At 39.2% G+C, this 24,634-nt stretch overlaps 1 protein-coding gene across 2 annotated transcripts in view; it reads right to left on the bottom strand.

The window, feature by feature from the left end:
* The window catches only part of VPS41 (vacuolar protein sorting 41 homolog (S. cerevisiae)), a 94,504-nt gene that overhangs the window by 41,985 nt on the left and 27,885 nt on the right, over positions 1-24,634 (bottom strand). Inside the window, exons 4-8 of one of the 2 annotated variants that reach the window (XM_010016385.1) lie at positions 19,598-19,672; positions 14,029-14,091; positions 12,786-12,851; positions 3,614-3,733; positions 413-559 (exon numbers count right to left, since the gene is read on the bottom strand). In XM_010016385.1, coding sequence (XP_010014687.1) covers positions 413-559; positions 3,614-3,733; positions 12,786-12,851; positions 14,029-14,091; positions 19,598-19,672 — 471 coding nt within the window. The remainder of the gene's footprint in view (positions 1-412; positions 560-3,613; positions 3,734-12,785; positions 12,852-14,028; positions 14,092-19,597; positions 19,673-24,634) is intronic. The other variant, XM_010016386.1, reaches the window with a different exon arrangement.

Here is a 24,634-nt window from a genome sequence, read left to right as displayed (position 1 = left end):
TTGACCCAAATCATGTGGCTGTTTTGGCAGTCACAACCACCTCAGCCCCCAAAACAATCCCCTCCAAAAACACCTCGTGGTAAGTTATTCTTCACTAATGCTAATCAAAAGAAATTAATTCAACAGCCCACTAAAAGCTTTCAAAAAAGGAAATCTCTCCAAGGCACAGAGAAGTGTCCCTGAGGATTACATTCGCTGCCTGCTCACACACAGAGATCTGTCTGACCGCTGGGTGTCTATCACTCCTTCTCCTCATGAGGGTCAGTCCAATGACATTTCTATAGCAGCACGAGTTCTGCACACTGTAGTCAAACCAAATTCTATTCTTTTCGATTGTCTTTGCTTTTCAGAAATAATCCTCTGTTTCTCTGTGATAACAGCAAGCATTTATTACAAAGACAGGTAATTGCACCTTTACTGAATTTCCCCAGCCAATAATCAGTGTTAAATTATCCTTCCAGCAAAGGCTGCAGGGATACATATCTGGGCGAAGGCTTATGTCATCTCGAGGCACATTGGTAATTCTTTGCTTGGAGATCATGTCAAGTATCTTCACACCCTGAAAGTTTAAATACAAGAGAACTTTATTCAGCATGACAAACTCCTATATGACATCCTGTACTATTAAGGCAATCATAGCAGTTTAGAGCATAAATTTCAGGGTAGGGCTGAGAGTCCCAAAAGAAAAAGCTGTGGATGCAAAGACCCATCCAACCCAGGAGGTGACAGAAGAACAAGGCAATTACAGTAAGTTAGATATTTTAAATTCACATGCCAAATGAAAAGATACAGTAAGTGAATGAGTGGCAGATGAGCTACTCCAGTCATGAACAAGGTCAGCTTGTTGGGCTGGTGTTGGAATTGGAGAAATGAAAAAAATCTCAGCTCTTCCACAACAGCCCCTGTAAAGAAGCAGAAATTTCCACCTTGGAAAAAGAAAAGATGTGAAACAACAGCTCATTCACATAAATGAAGCCAACCTGTATGTCTCTGGAAACACATTTCTACTCTTACATTGAAACAGAAAAACAAGCTTATTTAAATGATGCTTGGGTTTGTATGCTGTGATTTTTCACTGCCTCCTTGGGGAATCTCCTGAACTAACAGAACAGAAAGTTTAAAGAAAGGAAGATTAAAGTCATTTGAGAGAAAGAAAGGGGAAAAAAAGGAGCCATTAATAAGATTTTTCCATGCCATTTAGACAAGGTGAGCTATAACCTTTGCAACAGCAAAATGGAGATTAATTTCATGTTAAGTAATGACTTGTTCTTAGTGATTTAAGAACAAAAGTCCCCAAAATAAAACAAAGTCTTCTAGTAGATATTTCTTTTCTGCTCATTGAGCTTAAAGAACAGCACTAATGATCACAGAAAAGGGGATGGAAGGGACCTTGAAAGGTCAGCATCCAGGATGTCATTCCATGTTAGGATTTCTATACTGACAAAACAGATCTAAAAGATTCCCCTGCCTCTTTCTGTTCCCCCCCACTGTGAATTTCTATGTCCCCAGCTGTACAGATTCAACTGTTGCTAAGTCAAAGAGTCTAAACATGGGGGTCATGGTCTAAGCCATGACTTTTTTAAGTCACAAGGATAGTAGGTGGCATGGGGGTGGGCTGTTTTTCTCTTCCAGTGATCTTTGTCCCTGAAGAACTCTGAGCATGGAACACACTCCTATTGGCTCTCTTTGGTTAACAGCCACCAAGGTTTCAGGTGAAACTTGCACACAGCATCTGCAACATACAAAGCCCAGATCTCTGGGTAACATAAACAAGGAGCTTACACTTTGTGTTTTCTAAGCTCATCTGATAAAATTTGCAGTCTTGCTTGAACTGCATTTTCATAAAGCTGCCTTTTATTAATCTTGCCACTTTGTCTGCAAGAATGATTTTCAGATAAAAGTGACCCATACCACAACTTCTTTTCCTACAAGGCAGAAAATCCTATATGAGATAGATTAGCTTTTCAAACCGATAGCACAGGAGCCTCTATGGTTGTAAACATGACATTTGCATCGTGAAGCAAAAGGACTTCCAGAGTCAACTTCCTATCATGAAAGAGCCTAAAACCTGTTAAAAAGGGAGTTATGCAGCCAAATGCCTCTGAAGCTTTGGTCCTCAGGAATCTCCATTTGTAAAACTTCAACTTTTGGCCACAGAGGAGGAAGAGGGCACAGCAGCAAACATGGGTTACCTGAGCATCTGACAAGCAGAATTAGACCTTGCCTATACAACCTCATAATATCCAACGTATTATGAGGTTATATAGGCATATAGCGTGCCAAAAAAGCAAACAAACAAGCAAAGGCATTAAAAAATAACAAGTAGGTAGCTACATACAGACACCAAGCAGCAAGGCTATAAAAGATAAGAAAGAAAAAAAAGGGAACACAAAACCTTGCTAGAGGATGTAGAAATGTTTAAAAAAGTAAAGGGCGATGGGAAAGGCCAATAAACAAATATGTTATTCTTTTGGAGGGCAAGTGTCATTTTGTTTTTCATTGAAAAGTAAGCCCTGACCATGGCTTTTTGTCTCTGACAGTTGGCTCTCAACATTTTATTAGTATTCTGTGTTCTGATGTGGCACATTATCTCTAGGGATAGCCCTCCTCAACTGTCCTATCCACTCCCAGCAGATTCACCTAGAATATGTATTTTAATTGTATAGCTCTGAAAAGAACAAAACCTTCAAAAAGGATAATGTTATGTCGACCAAGCACTCACCGAAGTTTCAATTCTAATGCAGTTATTAAAGGGGAGCAAATAATCACAAGTCCGCCTCTAACAATTCATATCAAACTGGCTTTGAAAGGAATAAAGGAACAATGGCTTTGAAATATTTTAATAAATGCTTCCCTTCAGGAGGGAAAAACAAGAGAAGGAACAAAGCTAGTGCTTCAGAAGTACTTTTACCACATTTTAAAGCAAGAATTTGGAATTTGGACATGATACACGCTTTAAAACATATCCCTCACAGCTGAGCTTTAAAATACAGACCTTGACCCATCAATTAGATATACAGTGATAGGTGAAATGTAACACTCGGCATCAAAGCAATGGTTCCCTTTAAAATATGAATTACATTTAGAGCAAAAAGGACCTATTTACTCCTAAGTCTAGCCTTTCCTAGCAGCCTACCCAAATGAGAAACTGTTACTATCACTTTTTACATCTGCACCATTAGAAGTGTGTACGATAATGTCACTTCAGTACAAATTACAAAATCCAGACAGGTTTAGGTTTTTTTTCCAGGGGGTAGAGATGTTCTGTTATTTATATGGAGAAGAAACACATTGACATTCCTTCCTCAGATAGTTTGCCTCAGTAATGGTCGAACCTCTACAAGAGTGCACAGAAGTGACCACCCCAACAGTGATGTGCAGAGCTACTTTTCCTGATTTCTTCAGAATTGTCAGTCACATGGAGAACACTGCCCAGCCCACAGGAAATGACAGAAGAAATGTCTATGAAGAAATGGGATCTAAAACTCTATCTTTTTATAATGCTTTTTATACTCAGTTCTTCAAACGCCCATTTTTCAATGGAGTATTTTGGCAATAAACATTGAAATGCAGTGGCATTTTTGTTCATTTAATAGAGGTGACAAACACTTACCATATTATTGGCCCAAGCAATCAAGTGTCCTCTCCATTTTACATTTCTTATATTTCCTTCTCCTTCATGTAAAACTGAAGGCTTCCATCTATTCATCCAGCTTCTCTCATACAACAGCAACTAGAAGGAAGTGCAACAATATTTCTGTGACACAGTGCTGTATGCAAACATGGCAGGTAATTTTTGCTTTATTATCCCTTACTCTCCTTGGATTCAAAGGTAATAAAAAATGCACACCTATCACAAAACAGAAGCAAATACAGTGAAACATTTTCATACAGTACATAACCATTGAGAATCTTGTATACTACAGAATTCAACCTACTTCAGTGATAATTTTAACAAGCAGACCTTCCATCAAGTTTCTGTGAAGAACAGGAAGTATAATTATTTCAATTTTAAAGATATATGGTCTTCCACAGGGGTCTAGAGATGGCCTGTGTTAGTCCCACACATGCGAAGTACATTGTACCACAAGTGCTGCTGATTGCAAAACTTGTATGATTGGGATTCCTGGGTTCTGCAAATAAGGAAGTTATTTTAGAATATCTAAATGCATAAGAGATGTCACGAAATGCTTTGCAGCAGAAAAGAAAAACCCAGCTACATGCAGACAGTTTGCACAAAAGCCCACCTCTTTTACCAGTTCCTCAGGAAATTATTTAGTAGGATTATAACATGGAATCACTTTAAGTGATGCAAAGTGCAGTGCTCAGGGAAATACCTAAGTAAGAAACTGAAGCATCTACAAAGATCATACTCTAAGGTACCAGTCCTTGGCATGAGTACACCCATATACAGACACATGCACAACCTGAACCTGAGCTCACACGAGTGCACAATGACCAATAAGAGATGTAAAACGTGCAAGTACTTTTACCACAATAAAACATAAAGCTAATATTTCCTATCTAAGTTCCAGCCAGACATGCCTTTTTTATACATGGTTTCCTACCACCTGTATATGAGTGTGTCAAATGATAAGACACTAGTTGTTTAAAGCAACACCTTTTAACAAAGCAAGAGATTTTTAACAGCAATTACAGACTGCCTCGCTCTCCTACAGCCACAAGATGGCACCAGAAGACAAGTATTGTCTCCAAAAGTTTAAGCGTCACTACCTGTCAGTCTCAGAAAGTTTTGCCTGAAGTGCACTGCAAACATCAAACTTCTCACTGAAGCCTATCCGGTATCTTAAACCCTGCCCAAAATAACTCTGTGTCCTTCACATAGCTCACCTTTCCACCTACGAAAAGGCTACTCAATAGCTCTTTTACAGCAACCAAGGCAAGAGACTGAAAGCGGAGGTAACATCTATGCATGTAAGGCAGTGCAAGAAGGATTTCCATTAGCGGGCTAGTGGACAGGAACAGAGGATCAGCCCTCAGCCCAAATCAGCTCCACTCAGAAGCTAAGGAGGTCATTAAAACTAAATGCTGTGCTGATCCAGACTTGATTTTTTTTCCTAGTTCTGCCACTCGGATGTTTCTTTCACTAGCATCCAGTGGACAGCAGCAAAATACACTGTATTTTCATCTGGACTTAATGGACAAGGCTTGAGAAAACTGATGTGGATGATCTGAAAGGTTGAAACTGGCTGACGTCAATTATATTAACTGAACTTTGAATCTTCTTGTGACTGAATCATGACCTAAGTTTATTTACTACACACAAGATCCCGAGTAAGCTTGGAACGGCACTTTGCAGCTATTCTGTTACTGTTCCCCGTTTGTGGATTCCATGCTCTTTCACAACTCTCTACTTGGATAAGAAACTGTGAAGTAACTAAATGACCTGAGAAAGAATTGGTGAGGAGAAAAGAAAAGTAGAAAAAATCCTGCTTCAGTCTATGCTCAACTGTAAGCACATGCTTAATTCAATTCTTAGACCAAGACAGTAGAAGACAACAGCCTGATATTGCCTGTAATAAAGACAGGAAGTGAATCTGAACCACTGCAGTACCCAGAATTTCATTTCATATTGGCAAATGTAATAGGTCAAACACTGAAGCCAAAGGACACTCAAAACATGCTTTACTAATTTATCTGCCATGCAATTTTATTGATATGCATAATGTGATTTAGTTATTATTTCTTACAGCAAAGACACCTGGAAACTGAATTACTGAACCCAGAACTTTGCTGTGTGTTTTGGAACTGCTATCCATCTCTCTCAAAATAAGCAGCCTAATTTATTTCTTAGACTTCCCTTTCTGTCTTCACATCGAAATGTTTATTGCACCAGAAAACCATTTAAAACTTCAGGAGAAGCTCCACACATAACAAAAATCCATAGTTTCTGGAAGGGTTCCTCCTACCACCTCCCTCTCTTTTTCGTAGGGGAAAAAATATTTTAGGACTTTACTTCCCATAAATCCCATATTTTGGCAGTCAGCATTCACAGTACTTACATTTCAACAGCAGCCACAAAAATCACTTCCTTTCATTCTCTGCAATACAGTTTATATTTCCCCCTTTATAATTTGCTCTGGTAAATCTTCGCAGCCCTTTGTTACAACACAGCAGTGCTTAGAACACACTTCCAGCATCTCTTGCATGTTCCACAACATAACACAGCTAAAATAAAACAAACTTTGATTTCACACTCCTTCATAGTACACTGCAATCTTCTGATAGTATACTAATTATTTTGCCACTCTTCTTAAATGCTTATGCTTGTGCACTGGATCATTAAGGAAAATGACACACTGAAATGCATAAGAGGGACAGTGCAGGGCACTTTTTGGTTTTAAAGACAAGTGGATTTGTGAATGCACCTCTCTCTCTCTTTCACTACCAGGAGATTAACCTCCTCCAAACAGAGCTCAAAACTCTTTTAGAGTGCATCTGCTAAAGAGACTGGACTAGTGCTTGGATTTAATACAGCCTCTCATGCAATTAGCATTAACACTAATTACATGTAATCCCAGTCTTTAAACTATGTACAAGAATTCTCAATCCTCTGAACAAAGAGGACAATGATTTTCCTTGTCCTGTTCTTTGTTTGCCTTAGCATGAATATGTGCCTACCTGTGGCATTTGTTCTGGTTTTTGGCACCTGTGTCACAGCCAGGCAAGATCACAAAAAGCCCTGCAATGCTACTGCCATGGTTACAAGTGATCACCACACATATTTATTGTTTTCAGCATAAACCCAGCATTTACAGGCACAGGCAGATATCCAGCAGTAATATAGAACAGCAATGCCACATGAAGACTTACTGTTTAATCGTGTATCCCTAGGAGAAAATATAGCAACAATAAAAAATTATCACTTCTGTTTGGAACACCAATGGACTGGATGAGCTCAAACGAGACAGAGAATAATGTAAGCCTCAAGTTTTCAACTGAAGATGAGTATTCAAAGTACCATCACAAAGCACTGTTGTCTAAGAAGCAAGGGGTGGATAGAGGGGAGGGTAGTAGGTGCAGTCAAGGGAAATCAAACAAGGTTGCAGCAGCAAACACCAGCACTGGGACTAAGTGAGGGAAACGGAGATACAAAACAGGAGCTGCTGCTGTAGTTCCTGGACAGAGAAGCTAAACATTTTGAGATGTTTAATACAAAAAAATGCCATAGGACTTTTATTAAACTGTACTTTTAATAACTCAACTGCTAGTTTCCGTCTGTTGCTTATTCACAAAGGGCTACAGAATTAACACCTTAGAAAGCAAGTCCTGCAGCCTTGCAGGCAGAGACACAAGCTCTCACACATTTCACCTATTTAGATCCTCTCTGCTTGCCACCTCAGGCTATGAAAAGTTTTCTACACAGACATTTGCAAAACACACAACTATAGATTACACACACACAGGACTATGATCCATCCCCTCCGTACACAAACCAAATTTGTGTGTAACAGCAGCAAGGAGAATGTTTTGTTTTGTGCAATAAAGAAGAAATGCAAGTCCAAGTAATGATAAAGAAGAAATGTAAGCCAAATAATCTGCTTATTAAGCAAACAACACATCACTATATATCAAAGTCTCATCTGTTCAATAATATGGGACACATCTGGGCATTATACATTGCAGCAAGCAAATCACAGACCTGTATCACTGTGGCTTGCCTGCTGCTACAGTTTGTTTCCTGCTTATGGTAAATTATCCAATGCATGGAAAAAAATTGCCATAGTATTTACTCTTTCTTCACTTAAACCAGACCTTGGAGTATTTACTGACTGACATTTTATAGCTTACGAAGCAATCTGCCTTTCTTGTCTGGTACTCTTCTGCCCAACATAATGTCAAACAGCTGACTATCTGCTTTCTAAAAATGGACTGTGCTGCAAACAGCATCCTGACAATTTAATAATTTGTCAAAGTAGTCCAACCAGTTATTATGAAGAACATATCATAGGGTTCAGAGGTAAAGGTCATCTACTTACTCACAAAGCAAAGTGCATCTGCTGACACTAAAAAGCAGACAATTAAAAAAAAAATGGAAAAAGTCTGAGACATTCCCTGGTAGACTTGACTTTAACACACAGATTCCACCACTCCTAAGAGCAGTTGCAGACCCCAAGAATGCTGTTTCTCTTCCTGCTTGTGCATTGCTTGCAATCGCTGTCCTTTTTCTGTATATGGCATCTTTTTACATTGGCATGTAGTGACAGGACAAGGTGAAATGGCTTTAAACTGAGAGAGGGGAGTCTGAGATGAGCTCTGAGGCAGAAGCTCTTCCCGCTGCGGATCCCGAGGTTGTGGCACAGGGTGCCCAGAGAAGCTGTGGCTGCCCCATCCCTGGCAGTGTTCAAGGCCAGGTTGGACACAGGGGCTTGGAGCAACCTGCTCTAGTGGAAGGTGTCCCTGCCCGTGGCAGGGGTTGGAACTGGATGAGCTTTAAGGTCCCTTCCAACCCAAACCATCCTATGACTCTGTGACATTCCTCCACCTGGAGTGAAAAGCAATTTAAATCATCGTGTTTTGCATGTCAGGCAGGAGACACCATGAGTCCAGCCCAGGATTCCAACACTGAAACAGTATTTTACATTATTTTTTTATGATGAGAAGTTTTCCACAGGTAACACTAAGTTTTCTCTGCTTTTATAACAGACAGAGAAAAGAGAGTCTAACCTTCAAGCCTGGGCATCAGTAGGCTCAAATGCTAACTCTGGAAGGATAAATGGAACAAACATTCAGACACGTCTGCATTTAAAAACCAGTTCTTACAGCGTATCTTCTCCAGCAAAAGAAAAACAGGATCCATTAAAAACATGGTTTTATATCTATTTCCACCATATATATAAATATATTACATAATATTGACACAGATACATAAAAAGATGAGACTGCACACAGTCACAGGGTAAATTTTCAGGTTTATCTTGGTTCGCTAGCCCTTAACACGTTTTCAGATTGGATACTCAAATCAACATTTATGAATCAAAATGCATGTCCCAGGCAAATGACGAGGCCCAGTCCTTTAAGATACTGAATATCCTAGTCCCATACTGCCTTCAGAATTCATTTGCTTAATTGTGCTGGGTCCCCACACCATGCTGGGTAAAGAACCCCAAGAAAACTTCATGAGCGCACACTCAGCAAGGTGACCCAATCACTCCAGAGGATTCACTCTCCTAGGAATTTTACTACAATACCCTTTGTGTCCAGTTATTGATGTTAATCAAAACATGAAATACGGAGTCTCATCAATGCCTCTGCCAAGAAGGAAACCTCAAGTTGTTCTTTTCTCCTAAGTTATCTTTACAGAAGATGCAGTAGCTGATAGCTTGACTTTGAAACTCAAATAACCTTCAGTCTTCTCTCTTTGCTAGTTTTGTCTCTTTAACCCTGTGGATATAACAAATCCTTGGACTTTGCAATAACGTTCATTTAGTTGATGTGCTAGGAAAGACCAGCACTCTAACAGTTAAATGAAGAACACCTTGTTTTCAGTGTTAGCACCCTCATTTAGTTGGGTTTTAACCTGTTATTTTTTGAGACTAGGCCTTTTTTTACAAGGTAGAAGGTTATGGCCTTCAACAGCACAGCATTTGTTTTTTCCTTTGCTTTGGAGCTCTGCTGTCTACTCTGGACAGGAATGGCCTGTTATTTACAATACATGGAATTATTATTTCAGGGTTACCGTCCTCTCCCAAGTCATCTCATCAAAGGTGCTGTAGTTAATTGCAGAGATAAGGGGGAAGGGAACAGGGAAGAACACCTATTTAGTATGGTACCTCTTGATTCTCACTGCAATTGTATCAACGTTTCCACAGTACCTGCTTTGTTTCTAGGCACATATAACATTCATTCAATAAATAAGGGTGAAAGAACCAACCCAAAATAGAAGGCAATGATATTATCACAAGCTTAATGAAAGTTCTTTACTTTTAAAAACTAGTGCTTTAACATAGAATGGTTTGTGTTGGAAGGGACCTTAAATCTCCTCCAGCTCCAACCCCTGCCACAGGCAGGGACACCTTCCACTAGAGCAGGTTGCTCCAAGCCCCTGTGTCCCACCTGGCCTTGAACACTGCCAGGGATGGGGCAGCCACAGCTTCTCTGGGAACCCTGTGTCAGCGCCTCAGCACCCTCACAGGGAAGAGCTTCTGCCTCATGTCTAATCTCTATCTCCCCTCTGTCAGGTTGAAGCCATTTCACCTTGTCCTGTCACTACATGCTTGTATAAAAAGTCGCTCTCCAGATTTCTTGTAGCCCCCTTTAGGTACTGAAGGACTGTTCCAAGGTCTCCCCAGAGCCTTCTCTTCTCCAGGCTGAAAATCTGTTTAGTAAGTAACCTAAATTGTTCAATTATTTCATAATACAATTTAGACAAAAACTGCTCTTAAAGGACTCTAGTACATACCTAGCTAAGCAGTCGTGTAAACATATGCACAGTAGAGTTAAGCTTCCAACTGTCTGCACTGATTTAAACAGTTACCTCAGGGAGCACTGCTCTTAATTCAGCTTTAGGTCAGGCTGAGTTTCTACGACATGACAAATCTCAGCATCACATGACAAGTCACCCAAGTTCCAAACATCCACCTGTGTTGAAACCCAAGGAGCTGCACTGCTATCCCTGAAGCATGTCACTTAGCCTTTTTTCCCCTCTATCTCTACGTTATTTTTTTAAAGACTCTTGCATATCTTGAACATGTGCAAACTGCTCTGTGGAGGGTCTCTGAATTGAAAAGTGTGTTTTTCAGGCATTTTATATTGTTACAAAGAACTGTTTCTCAAAAAACTGGGGAGATAGCAATTGACAGTTATAGTCACACCCCATCCATTCATCAAGGAGCCTACTGAAGCAGACACTCAGCCATAAAACTAATCAATTTAAGCAGATCTTGGAGTGGGATTTTTGGGATGAGACAAAACAGAATGTTTAGGTCAGGAGGCAAGTTCTTGCTTCATGTGTGCATGTGCGTGCGCTTTTGGCTTCTTTGTTTCACTGTAAACCAAAATCAACATGAAATTAAATGAGAAATAAAGAACATTTATACAGGGGCATGTCATGACAGGACAAGGGGGAATGACTTTAAACTGACAGAGAGGAGATTTAGATTAGACATAAGACATGTGGTGGTACACTTCAGCCTGCTCTACTCGCTCTTGTACATCAACTCCCTGTTGCCTGCTGCCCCCATACAGCTCTTGGGCTTCACACCTAAGGAGAGATGTAAATAAAAAGCAGGGATGTTTTTTAAGGCTTTTGTCTTTTCAGAAAAGAAAAGGAAAAAAAAAAAAATCTTTGATCACTAAGTAGGTGAAATTTAACTTTCTGAATTCTCACAGAGCATTTTGCTGTTGCCTTTATACGAGCACATATGCTCCTTCTGGAGGAAAGGAGAAAAAGGGGAAGGGTTTCTATCACAAGGCTAAGAGCTTTTATTTGTTGGGTTTATGTATCAATAAAATCAAATTACAAGTGTCAGGGGACATTCATTTCAATGCTAAATACCTTACGTTAAGATGTCAATTAAAGTTTTCCTGAAAAGAAAGTTCCTCAGCAAAAAAATGAATGCATTAAGAACGGGTATACCATTCCCCAGAGGACAGAATATAAAACAACCTGTCAAGTAATCAAAGATAACCAAAGAGAATGTGTTAACTCCCTGATGTTTTTTTCTGTTCGGCATCAGGTGAATGCAAGCTCTTTTACCACCTGACGGAGCCCTGTTCTATTAATTCCCTGTTTCTCTCTTTCCATATCTTTTTATCAGCACTAAAAAGCTTCACAAATAGGTGGCTGACAAAGACATACACTGACTGTGCATTATTTTAAGGACAACACCGACTCTGACCAGCCAGAAAAAGCTGTCAAGCACACATGCCACTTAAAAGCAAAATAAAAACACTGCTATGCTTTGAAACATACTGAACTGTTAATGAAAACGAAGTTGTATTCAGCACTAGGAGTCTGTATTTCTTACACACTGGTATGGGAGAGCAACAGCATTCGGTTTGATGCATCTATAAGTGAGGATTGTTCATCCTTAATTCATAAGAGAAGGCAACAGGAAAATTCAAGAAACAGTTCCAAATCAAACTTTTCATATTTTGAGTGAAAATATGCAATGGGATACAAGATACTTGTAGGACCTGCAACAGTTGGAGTCTGGAAGTCAGACTTGCACCCTACACCAATAAGACACTTAGTGCACATTTAAATAACAACTGCCCCAGGTTGAAGACATTAACTAAACAGATGCAAGTACAGAAAAAAGTGGGAGCTGCAGTCTACCAGGAGCTGCCCTGAATTACTTCAAATACAAACAAATGTAAACCCCACACCATGAACTAGAACTGATGAAGATATTTGGGGTTGTTTACTTAAAGAAAAAAAAAATCATAGGTAAAGCAAAAGAAAAATCCCAAACACCAAGACCAACCTGCATTGGGAAAGACCAGTGTAAGGTCTAACTTCTGCTCCCACTTCAGTAAATTAAAATAAATGGAGAAAGCCTGGACAATGTAAGCAGAAGTATTTCTACTCCGAAGCTCAACTTTTTGCAACATGTTTTTAACATAAAAAGTGCATTTCCCCCCATTTCCACCCCCCACACACACCTCACCCCCCTGGAATTATTCTTAATTAAGTAAGAATGTTTTGGAATACAGTGTATAAAAGCTGAATTCTTTGCTTTAAGTGTTAAAAATCACATACACAACTTTCTGAGTTATTTTAAAAAGCTCTTTAAAGGTAGCCTAAGTTCACAACTGCTTACCTTTTTCCCTCCTGTTACAAATTGCTTGAAGTGGGATCTTACAAAATGAGGATGAACAGCAACAATCTGAGGAGGAGAAGGGAGAAGAATAAAAAAAGAAAGAGGAGGACTGTGGCTTAAATAAGAGTTTACAGGGAGCACCACATCACTTTTTCAATTAAATAAACCTTTGGCAAGTATCAAGTATTACAGCTGAGTTCCTGCTCTGAAATAGAGCCTAGCTGTTTCAGACATCTCTGTTTGTTTTTCCTAGAAAAGAAGAAAACTCTCTGTATTATATAGCATGTGACAAGTCGCACACCTGACACTGAGGGCCATGTTATACCAAAGAACTACTTTTCTTTTGCACAGCAGGCAGCAGAATTAGGACTGTGCAGCACAGCACAGCTGTGAGCAAGGGTTACCCCTATTAAGTCTTGTTGGGGGTCTGCCCAGAAGGCACACACACCTCAGCCATGTGGCAGGGCAACCTCTGTAGCATCAGCAGAAATTAAACAGCCTCTTTTCCTTGCGTGTTATCCCTTGCGTGTTATGTGTCAAGAGTGGGAGATCCAAATGCAAGAGCAGTAAGGCCCTAGGAAGCAAGTGAGTCACACTGGATGTGCGTGAAAACTTAAGGACCTCATTCCTTTCTTCCCCCTCCAAGAGCAGCAGTACCATGGAAGACCCCAAGGAGCAAATGCAATCATTTACCCACACCACTTTTCATCCTGCAAGAAACATTTCTCATTTAAAAAAGCTAGATCTTTCCATATTCCTACTAGAAAGTGCTTTTTCAACAGCCAGGCAGCCACATGTCTCTTGAGCAGGGTGTAACTGAGTTTTCCCTTCAGACAGGGTATATCAGCATCCACCCATTCCCTTATCCCAGGGAAGGTTTAACAGGTATGAACTGCTTGCAAAGTATTGACCTCCCAGTTAACAGAACCCTCAGAATTTCTATCACAGAAGTACAGAGAAAGAAATACGTTGAGGCAGGTAACAGCTAAAACAGGACACTTTCTCTTTCACTTTGCCTTTTGTATTTGAAAAACTCAATAATACTTTTTACAAAACCAAGATTGGCTTTCTTCCTGCGTAACCAGATCAAAAGCTTTTATACTGAGATAGATAACTATTTCCCAGTGACTTGAATAACATTACAAAGAAGCGGTATTCCTCTCTCTCATTTAGATTCAATGTGACCTTTCTGTTATTAAAGATGACAACATCACAATTACTAAAGATTAAAACAAGCACTTACCTTAATAGGACAGTCAAACGTCTCATGAAACTCTTCCGCTGAATACAGTCCAAACACCTGCACCTAAAGAAGTGTAAAAAAAGCCAAAAATATTTACCTAGTAACCACTTGACAATTAAAGGTGCCTGTAAATCAGAAACTAGAAGATTAATTTGAATGCTCAAAATTACATCTTTTTTCTGAAGGAAGAAAAAAGTCGTATTTCATAATTCAGAGTTAAATTGAGACATTCTGGGCTTCTATTACGGCCCATCTCTGACTATTTGCAGCAGTGCAAAAGTATTTATTTGAATCTTTTTCTTTTCTTTTTTTTTTGCTACAAAGACAGCAAAACCTACAAGTTCCTTTTGCTTTAGGCTGATCAAATCTGTTTAACAGATACTGATCTAAGTAAGGTAAGAGCAACATAATAACATTCAGGAGAAGATAAATTAAAAACTCTTCCTTTCTGAGAAAAAAACCCAAACCTGTAGGATTTTTTTCCCCTTCAAGCAATACAGGGTTTACATAAGAAAACAGAAACTTGTGACAATAAAGCAAAACCAGCCTGAAACCCAAGTCCCTTATGTTTCTTGGCATTCTCTTCTCCTCCCAAGTGTATTCAGTGCTATTTTGTTTTATTCCATGGCCACTGGAAATGTCTTTCTCTGAAGATTCCCCCCTTCCCATCTATGTTGATGTCTCAGTACATTTAATAGTCAGCACTGAAGTTGTAACCATGAGCCATCAGAATGTCCATCAGGATTAATCCATCCAAAGAAGGCTCAACATTTAAAGACAAAAACAAAATGAGCAAACAAAACCCCAAGTATGTTCCTACTGTAAAGAGATTAACATAATTTTAAATGTTCTCTTCCCTTTACTTACAGAACAGGCACAGAAGTATCAAGTGTTAAGAAGTATTATTGAGACTTAGACACTGACTACGGAACAGGCTTTCTCAAGCTTTAAGTACAAGCCTCTTCATCCAACAGGCAACATTCTTTCCCTCAGTTCTCAGATGAGACAGTTGACAACTGAGTTCATGCAAAACTTAGGGAGTAAAACAGGGCTGAAGACTTATGGCCAGGAACTAGTAATTGATTTACTAATTATGATTTCCACAAAGAATAACAACTGGTTTGCCATTTGATTATGATTTTAAGAGGTTTCCACTGGTTGCCAGAAGCTGTTAGAAGTGGGAGAAGGAAGGAAAAAAAAAGAGCATCCCATGGAGCGATTGGTGGAAAACTGTGACAGCAAATCTATTTCAAAAGGTTCTCAGACAGGCTTAGTCAGTCATCCTTATTTTCTGGAAAAGGTAATCCCTTCAGTAATTCTGCTCTGCATGTTCAACAAGTTGAACTCTAAGATCTAAGAGATCTTTTATCTTTACTTCTTTCTCTCTCCACATTCCCGCCATGATACTTTCAGGAAGAAGGGAAGAGAGGAACCAAAACATAATAGTAACAAAAAAACCTCACAGAAACCACTAGATGAAGATCTGCAGAACAGATCCATTAAATATAACTAATGGGCCACAAAAAGTGAGGTTTAATGTCTCTAAAAATATCCATTCAGAGGACAAGAACCCCAAAAATTCCCGCAGACAGTGAAGGAGACAGTAAAAAAATTAGGCTTCAGGTAAACTACAAGAGGAACTAAGCCATCAGTGAGGAACTAAGCCATTCTCAGAGTGGCTCAAAGTTCAGCCATCTCAGCAAAGTTAAAACCACCTCAAACCACCTCATCTCCCTTTCAAGCTTGTCTCCTGGATATATCTCCTAAGCAGCATTATCAGCTCTGCCCATTACTCATTAGCGAATATACTGCCTCTAACAACACGCTTTAAAAGTACTGCTGCATGCACTGTGTAGGGCTGGGCTACTGCTCCAAAGGATTAGAAAGTCAATATTTGGAGACAGTGAGATGTATCGCAAAGCTGTGATTATGTAAAGCCAACCAAAGGCTTGTATTTGAGTTGGGCCTGGCTGCAAGCCTAGAAAACCTTCAGGCTGATGTCTAGAGGATTTTGTTTTCTGGGTTTTTGTTTTCATCAGTTGGCACAGCATATCCAATGCAACAGACCAAACAAAATAAGAAACAGAGGAAAGAGGAAATAAGACAGAGAGAAAAAAAAGGAGGAAGAAAAAGAATAGATGTGGAAATAAAGTTAAAACACAACTCTGCAAATTCCAGGGAAGCAGAATCCCCAAAAATGACAAAACATCCCTCCCAAATTACAACTCATTAATCAAAATTAACTTAAGCAACAGTGCCTTCAACATTTTCATAATACAGCATCAAACATGGCAATGATACTCTTTTAAGAGCATGAAAACAAAATGGAGCCAGTTAACTAAAGAGGAAAAAACAACTCAGCGTATAATACATGTTATTGTGTCTACTCTGGGGACACCGTGTAACAGTTTATTACTTCTTAATGTCTTTTATTCTTCAGAGAGAAAGTGATTTTTTCGATATTACAAACCTATATTGGATTTATCTATTTCTACTTTCTACGTCCACTCAGCTCATGATGGTTTCGGGTAGCTGGAAAAAGGATTTCACAATGAGAGTCCACCATATTTGCCAGCCTCATTTTAAATATCCAGAACCCACTACTGCAGTGCATCAGTCTTAGCTGTTTGCTTCCACATGTGGAAGAAGCAGCCAACTTTCAGCAATCAAAAGGCAGGAAAAGGGTGCAAATTATATCACTGTTATGAAATGACATAAAAGCATTGGCAAAACTGGGGGTCAGATCCAGGTTTCTCAAGACACCATACAAGTAGGCAAAAATCTAGCCTAAACCACACTCCACAACTCTAAAGCTGCAAGCCTGCTTCCCCTTCTGTTCATTCAGCTCTAACCTTCTCTTTTTATACCCTAATATTTCAACACCCAGCTATTTCTCCCAGCCAGTGGCCAGACTATAGAGTACTGGTGGTGGTTTTGATTTCTGTTCCTTTCCATGCCAGTGGCAACCAACTGCAGATGAGCCCATTGGCAAGGAAGATTGCCAAAGAGCCAAACATGCAGTACAGAAAAGCTGCAAGTGGCTACCAAAGCTCTTGCTGGCCGTATTATGACATATAGATGCCACATGTTGACCTTAGGTCCGGATGCCGCCCAACAAGAAGAGTTAAGAAGAGGCTTAGAGAACTGCACTGTGCTGCTATGCTACCCTCCCAGTCTCAAATCTAGTTTGAGAGTTGGAAAAGAAAGTAAAAAGCAGTAAAATAAAACATATGGCAGCAGCACAGAGATGAGAAGGGCGTTCTCATCATAAGGCCTTTCCTCAAGCAGACAAATGATCTCCATCTCCCTTATAGTTGATCCACTTCGATATGGGAAAATGCACTCCCTGCCTATTGCAAAAATCTTTCGCAGTGGTCTAGAGGTCATCACTTCATTAATTGGTAGAAAATACTTGCATCAGCCCCAGATGGCTCAAAAGTTACAGGTCTTTTTATTATACCCTTTTTTTTTTGTTTCAAATGGATTTAAGAAAACTAAGCTGTTGTGCTTTTTCCTTATTTCTTTCTTATAAAAAAAAGATCTCACTATTTTTACATATTTATCTGAGTTAATGACAATTTGACAACCACTTGTACAAGTGTTCAAATTCTTACAATACGAACACTTGTGCCATTGTAAGGAAAGAACTATAAAGACTGTAAAGTTATACTTTTGTTATGACCCAGACCTTAGAAGTGCAACATTATCTGGCCAGGAATTTCTGCCATTTTCTTACACAGTAGCACAATATACAAGTGTTTTCACCCTTTGTAGGGATGGATTCTTTCATAGACACACATCTTCTGGGTCAAGTGGGAAGTCTAACTTCTAAAACATCCAGATCTTTCAAATCTCCAGATGAGCTTTTCAGCATAGAATAGGGAGAAGCATCAATGTCCCTGGACTCTACAAACACAAATATGATGAATATTGTACTTGGACTATTCCAGCCCTGTGTCAAAAACATTACCAGAATTAGCCCTGGCTTGGGGACCATAGTTTACAGTGCCTTGTATAACATGTAATGTCACCTACTGGATCAACATTAGCTATTTCACTCAATAAAGACAGAATCCATTTAAAGCATTGGAGTCTTTTGAAATGCAGCCCCACCAGAGTAAGGATTATGGGTTTTTTGAATGTTTCTGAAACAAAATATATATTTTTAATATGTATTTAATATATGTAAAAATGTGCATGACTTGTAGTCTCACTGCAACATACATATTTCAAGTCAGTAACCCCCAGTCACATTTGAGGAGTCCTTTACAGCAAGTGCTTGCTTCCCCCAGCATTCAGAACACCCAAACCAACAATGCTAGCTCCACATTTTTATTACCTTGCACAATTACTGACCCTTCCCTTATCTTGCTTAGACAATTAGGACACTCCTGCCGTGTTTCTCACAGGCTGTAAAATTCTACAACCCACTTTGATGGGCAGTAGTATCCCAATTACTGTGTCAAGATACTGACATCAAGATATCTCTGAGAAACAAAAAGCTTGGATACATAAACTGGCTGCCTGCCTGTTGAGGAAAAAATCCCACCTATTTGGAAGAAAAAAAACCTAAGCACATACAGTCTAAAGGGTTGTTTTCCCATTTTGCTTACATTAAAATGCAATTTTGTTTTTAATTTATAGAACTTGTATTGAATGGGATGCATTCATTAGGATCGCCAACATTCCTCCTCCCCTCAGGTCTACTCCGTAAGAAATGTTCTCAAAGTCAGGTGGATACAGAGAAATGATTTAAATGATTTTTTATGCACTGCATTTGTATATGAGCATTATATTTAAAAAGAAGCTTAAATACACCCCGTGCATTAGAATTTTATCATTACAAACCAACATTAGAAAAGACTGCCATCGACTTAAAAACAAAAAAGACATTCTTATAAGTGGAAAATCAATCACCAAAACCACTAAATGTCACAGCTCAACATTCCAGAGAAGCACTGATAATTGTTAGTTATACACTGCACAAATGATATATGTCCTCAGTCAAGGAAGTAGGTGCCAGTTTTTTAGGAAACTGTACGTATATTGATTTTACATTTCTTTAATGTGGCTGTTGTAAGACACTTTATTCTTCTGATAAACTATGATTGCTTATCAAAAGATTCTATAATTCAAGAGAAACATTCATAACGTGTGTGAAAATGAAAACCACCAGCCCACAGAAATCATGCCCACAAAATCCAATTTTGTGGATTTATAGCAGAAAGGCATTAAACTACTGTCTTGCAGGAACAGCAGAGTAGTCACTGAAGTATAACTGGCACAGCAGTAATGATTAAGGTGACATGTCCTCCTGTCACAGCTGTTAATCAGCTTAATACCAGTTACATTATTGACATACTTGTAATTACTTTTCCTACGGCACATTTGTGCAAAATACATTTGACTTTAATTTTGAGTATTCAAAGGTGAGCTCAGTTCTCAAAATGGATGGTCAAAGTGGTGGTGCTAAATGTAGGAATTAACTTCACAGGTATCACAATTATCTCAAGTGTAATACTGAGGACTACCTGCTACCTTATTAAATGTATGAACGGGTTTGTTGTACCTTGCCATCTTCTGAGCAAACACCCATGTGTTCTCCACTTTCATCCAGGCTGATCTGATTTATCTTCACTGGGCTCTAGGGAAAGGAAAGAAAAAAGACTTGTAAAGATGACTAAAGTTATATCACTGATCACATGCTTTAACACCACCCCCTTCCTGAGATTTGCGTCTTGTATAATGTTTAGTTGCATGAATCAAAACTCCCCATAGAATAGGTATTTCTATGACAATGCCAACAAAGCCATATTTGCAGCCCTTTGCCAAACCCCGAAATTTGGTATATTTTGCAGTTATATGCCTCAGGGTTCTGGAGCTCTCATGAAGTGACAGGCTCCAAGGCCTTGAGCATCTGTGCCTGTGCACCACAGCTGTTCATTCAGAACCTCAACACACTGACCACCACAATGCACCTGAAAATACTTCTGGTTTGCTCTGATGGCGATACTGGTAATTGTTTCTTCCTTCAAAACCCTTCTGCTGCTTTTGGTTTTGCCTCTAATAGTATTCTCAGAAGTGAGCATTAGGAGGTATTGAAGTGCAACACAGGTGTACTCATTCTCAGACAAATACTGAGAAAAGCCTGAAGACTGCCCAGGTTTAATACATTTTCCTTTCCCGATCTAGATATACTTTTGGATCTAGCCACAAGGCTATACACATCTGCTGCTGTTTACTTTAGCTGAAACATCTATCCTGACCTTAAGTACTAAGGATTACCTTACAACATCATTTGGGTAATACAATGTATATCCTCTTGCATATAAACCCCATTCAGTTATATTCAAGTACCAAGAACCTCCTTATGTACCATGATCCCGATTTCATGTTCTGGAACAAGTATCTCATCATTTCAAGCATCATTGAAGGATCTCTGCCCATGTAAGTCCCTCATACATTTAAGAACAACTTTTTCTCTCATGAAATTTTGGTTGGATTAAACCACAAAACAGACCACTTCTCTGGTTCTGAGCATGATAAAAGAGATATCCATAATATGTAGTGTGGAAAGAAAGAGTCACTGGAACAGTGCTGGAGTCATGGGGTCACATTAGATGTTACACAACTGTGTCTAAAATATCATAGGTCCCTATATATGCTATGGCAGTTGAAATAACATTAAAAATACCTCATAAAAAGTTCTATTAAAAACACACTGTCCAGATGGACTATCTACTGCAGATAAACTGATGTCTTCTCACAGCCTTTGGGAAGCTTTTCCCCGTAATCTTTCACACAAAAAAATTCCACCTCAGGGAAACGAAGCTTTCTTCTCTTCCACCTTGAAGAGAACGTATGTCCAAATCACAGTGAAACAACTAAGCCCTGCACTGCGACACTCGCCTGTTGAGTTGGGAAAAGGATGCTTCCAGCCCTTTTGCTTTCCCACTTCCTTTCGTGCAGGAGACACCACTCTTGGTCTCACTTTGCGTCACCACAAAATGCTACCTGGAAATATCACAATTACTGCCTGTCACAAAGTGGTCTTTTACCCGAAAGCACTAAAAATAAAAAAAATAAGAATTACAACAGCAATCTCAGGTCAAAGTTCATTAGGAACATATAATCCATGTAAATATCATCCAATTAAGGGATTACCTAATCTTACAACCCCACACCATAAAACTACAAGCAGCTGCACATAAGATGTTGAGGAAATTATGCATAATTATTTAATTAGCACTACAGTGGGTCATCTTTTCTTAATCTAATCAGGATCCCTAGCTCTAGGCCAAACAAGTGAAAACACAACTTCTTTGTGATCTCAACCACACTTCCAGTACTGCATCAATGACAGTAACACGCAAAGTATTTCTAAAGCAACATAAATCAAATCTGGCAATAAGGAGGATCCTCTTAGTTAGGGAGGGAGATAAACTGAAATGATTAACCTGGAAACAGCTTCAGAATTTAGGAATCCTACAGTGTGGAAGTTCTGGCAAAGAGGGAAGAAACACCTTCAGCTGAATTTCCATTAGCTGCAGTTTTCTTTCTGATGGAGACATGCTTGGAATTCTGGACAACGTAAGTAAGTTTGACTGTTGAAAATCAATAATGTCAAGCTGATGCTATAGAACAAAAAAATGTTACCTTAATGGAAAAAAAGAAAAGTTTAGGGAGAAGGAGAAAAAGCTAGAAGGCACCTTGCACAAAGATCTAAATGCAGGCTTTTGAAAAATCCTAAATTTAAAGGAAAGGAAAATCAAGTACCTACCAACAAAAGTACCTCATGTGATAATAAATTACCTAATGTAAAATGCTTGAAATAAAGGCACTTAGTATGGATTATGTCAGCTCTTCAATTAGGAGTAAATTCACGGCCACTCAGAAAGCTTCTTTTAATTGTGTTCTTTGTGGCAACTCCTTCTCCCCTGACACTCATCATCAACCCACCTTATACTATCAGTCCCCCAGTGGTGAACCTGAGAAATCAATCTGCTAATGTATAATTTGTAAAGCTCCTCTGACTAACAAATGGATAATTGATTCTTTCACAAATGCTGCATCCCAATGGATATGAAGTGGATGAACAAGAACCACAAGACTGGATATTTCACTCCAAATCTGTGAGAAATGCAATATTTACATGCTAGGAATCTAAACATTTTAATAGTTGCCTGTGACTTCATGCCTTTTAGCCACGGTTAGCAGACAAGCAACATGCACATTAGGAGTGTGAAAAGCAAAGCAGTGTTCAATCATACTTACAGCAAAGCTCATTTTACTTCAAGAGGTTCTCATTGCTAACACAACTCCCTTAAGCAGCATTTTCACCCGTCTTTAAAAAGCTTTTTCAGAAACTTTTCCTAAATTAACCCAAACATTTTTATTTGTCTATCTGTGCACACACCCATATACATACACAAAGAAGAAAAACACCCATAGGTCTTTCCTGCTACATTAATATCAACCTGGATCTACATAACCACCGTGTAGCTGCTCTCCATACTAATTCAAACTGCATGTATAGAGAGTTTGAATTGTAATTGAAAATAAGTGCCTATTTTTCATCTATTCATGTTTCCATCTTCCTGGCATTCACATAAACAAGCATGTAAAACTCCAATGTACATCAATCTGCCAAAACAACCTGCTGCTGAAAATGTTACCCTTTGGAGTAAGGACTACCATTTTTTATGTTGGTATTATTTGCACCATGGTAGAAGCACTTGAGTACAAAATACTGATATGTAAAGAGAAACTGCCTCGATTAATGTCATAACTAAGCTAAGAACCTCTCAAATACAAGCCTTGCTTAGGTAGGATGAGGCTTTAAATAGAGCCCCAACTCTTCAGCTTTTCTATCCATAAATTAGATGTTCTATATACATCAGCACCACTGAATCATGAGAAACAGACAATGCCTTTCAGACTACTGGGGGGGGGGGGAAGGAAACAAACAAAAAACTAGGTGAATATTGAATATTCTCTTTCTTCAAGGGTGCCGTTCCAATCCAAAATGATACCCTCAGCCCACCTAGAAGAAAGCCTAATTTACCTAACTTGTCAAAAAAGGAGTTCTACTTTTCAGGGCCTTTTCGTTTAGGGAAGTGATACAAGGTGACAGCAAATAAACGAGATAGTGAGAAAGTCTTCAACTATTTAAAAAGAAGGAAGGAAGGTGTGCAACAGCTAAGCGTGTGTTACACGTTGTTTGTCCCCTTGTTTTGACCTCAGAACACGGCTGCCCAGAGATGTTGCATACTGAGGAACTACCTTTAAAAAGAACAAACTGAACCTGTGCACTTTTCTTACTCCAGATGCTCAGTGTTGCACTGATTTACGCATATTTGTAGAGTTTTACTGATACAATAGAGGGAAAAGCAACACAGGAAAGCCAATTCTGATGCTGTACCCTGGTTCACCTAAAGCAAGGTAAAAGTACATGCATACACAACTGAGAAACATAACCTGGTAGCACAAAGGTTTAAACCAGAAAGGCAGCTTTAAAAGATACAGAATATGCTGTTCACCACTGCCTGCAATAGAAGTAGCATACTCCGAATTTACAACACTTAATTTTCATTTGATGAAAATTCAATGAAATTTGATGAAAATTTTCGTTTGATGAATTCCCTAATACCGACATCAGAGGTTTTGTTGAACAGTACTGGCAGAGAAATTGAGATAAGTAAGTGAGGACTCCTGCTCCAGTGCTTTTCCTATAACACTCCTGAATCTGTCACTCTCCAAATGAAAAATGGGAGATTATATTGGTTAGAAGAAAAGGGAGGGGGGCAAGCCGGAGAGAGTAACAAGGTCTGGGATACAGAACAATAACATGAACTTTTATTTTGTCTGCAGAAAGGCAGACCAGACCTTGTCTATAAGAAAGATCTCAAAAGCTTGTCTAAAACTAAGGGAATATGAGGACAAGAAATTTCTCAGACATAGTCTGAGAAAGTGAGAAAGAACAAAAAGCAGACAGTGATTTCAATACATTCCACATCAGCGAATCCCTTAATCTTGTTTGTCAACTACAGGGACTAAGGAAAAAGAAAGAAGAAACATGCAAGGAAAAATAATTAACAAGGGATCTCCTTAAATCTGTAGTAATTGCTGGATAATCAGAATGCATGCCTAGGAACAAAAGAACTGTTACTGAAAACAAATCTGTATTGGAAGCCTACACTGCTTCCTAGGAGAGTTTAACTGTTAGCCAGTTCCTTACAGATCCAAAGTAGAATCTCTTTTCTGTCAATACACCAATGTGTAAGGAGATAGCCTCCTGGGAGCTCCGTGCCAAAGCAAACAAACTACTCCTGTTCCCTCTTCTCCTCAAGTCCCCTTCACCATCCACTGTATAACTATAAGGCTTCAAGGATGGTACGTCCTGAGCTTGCCTCTGCTCTCACCGTATCAAAGCCACCTGAGAATATGAAGCAATATTCCCATCACACATCCATGAGGAGGGCTGAAGTACAGTCAGAGGGCTGCAGGCAATGACTACATGTATCTTACTCAGAAAGCCAAAACAGGGTGGGAGAAGACTATCCCAGGCAATCTGGAGGTTCACCTCACTGACTTCTCTAACTGCTTT

Source organism: Nestor notabilis, unplaced genomic scaffold (assembly GCF_000696875.1).
Source record: "Nestor notabilis isolate BGI_N333 unplaced genomic scaffold, ASM69687v1 scaffold9876, whole genome shotgun sequence".
NCBI lineage: Eukaryota > Metazoa > Chordata > Aves > Psittaciformes > Psittacidae > Nestor > Nestor notabilis.
Note: the sequence above shows the minus strand (reverse complement) of the source record. Positions and strands in the feature narration are given on the sequence as shown.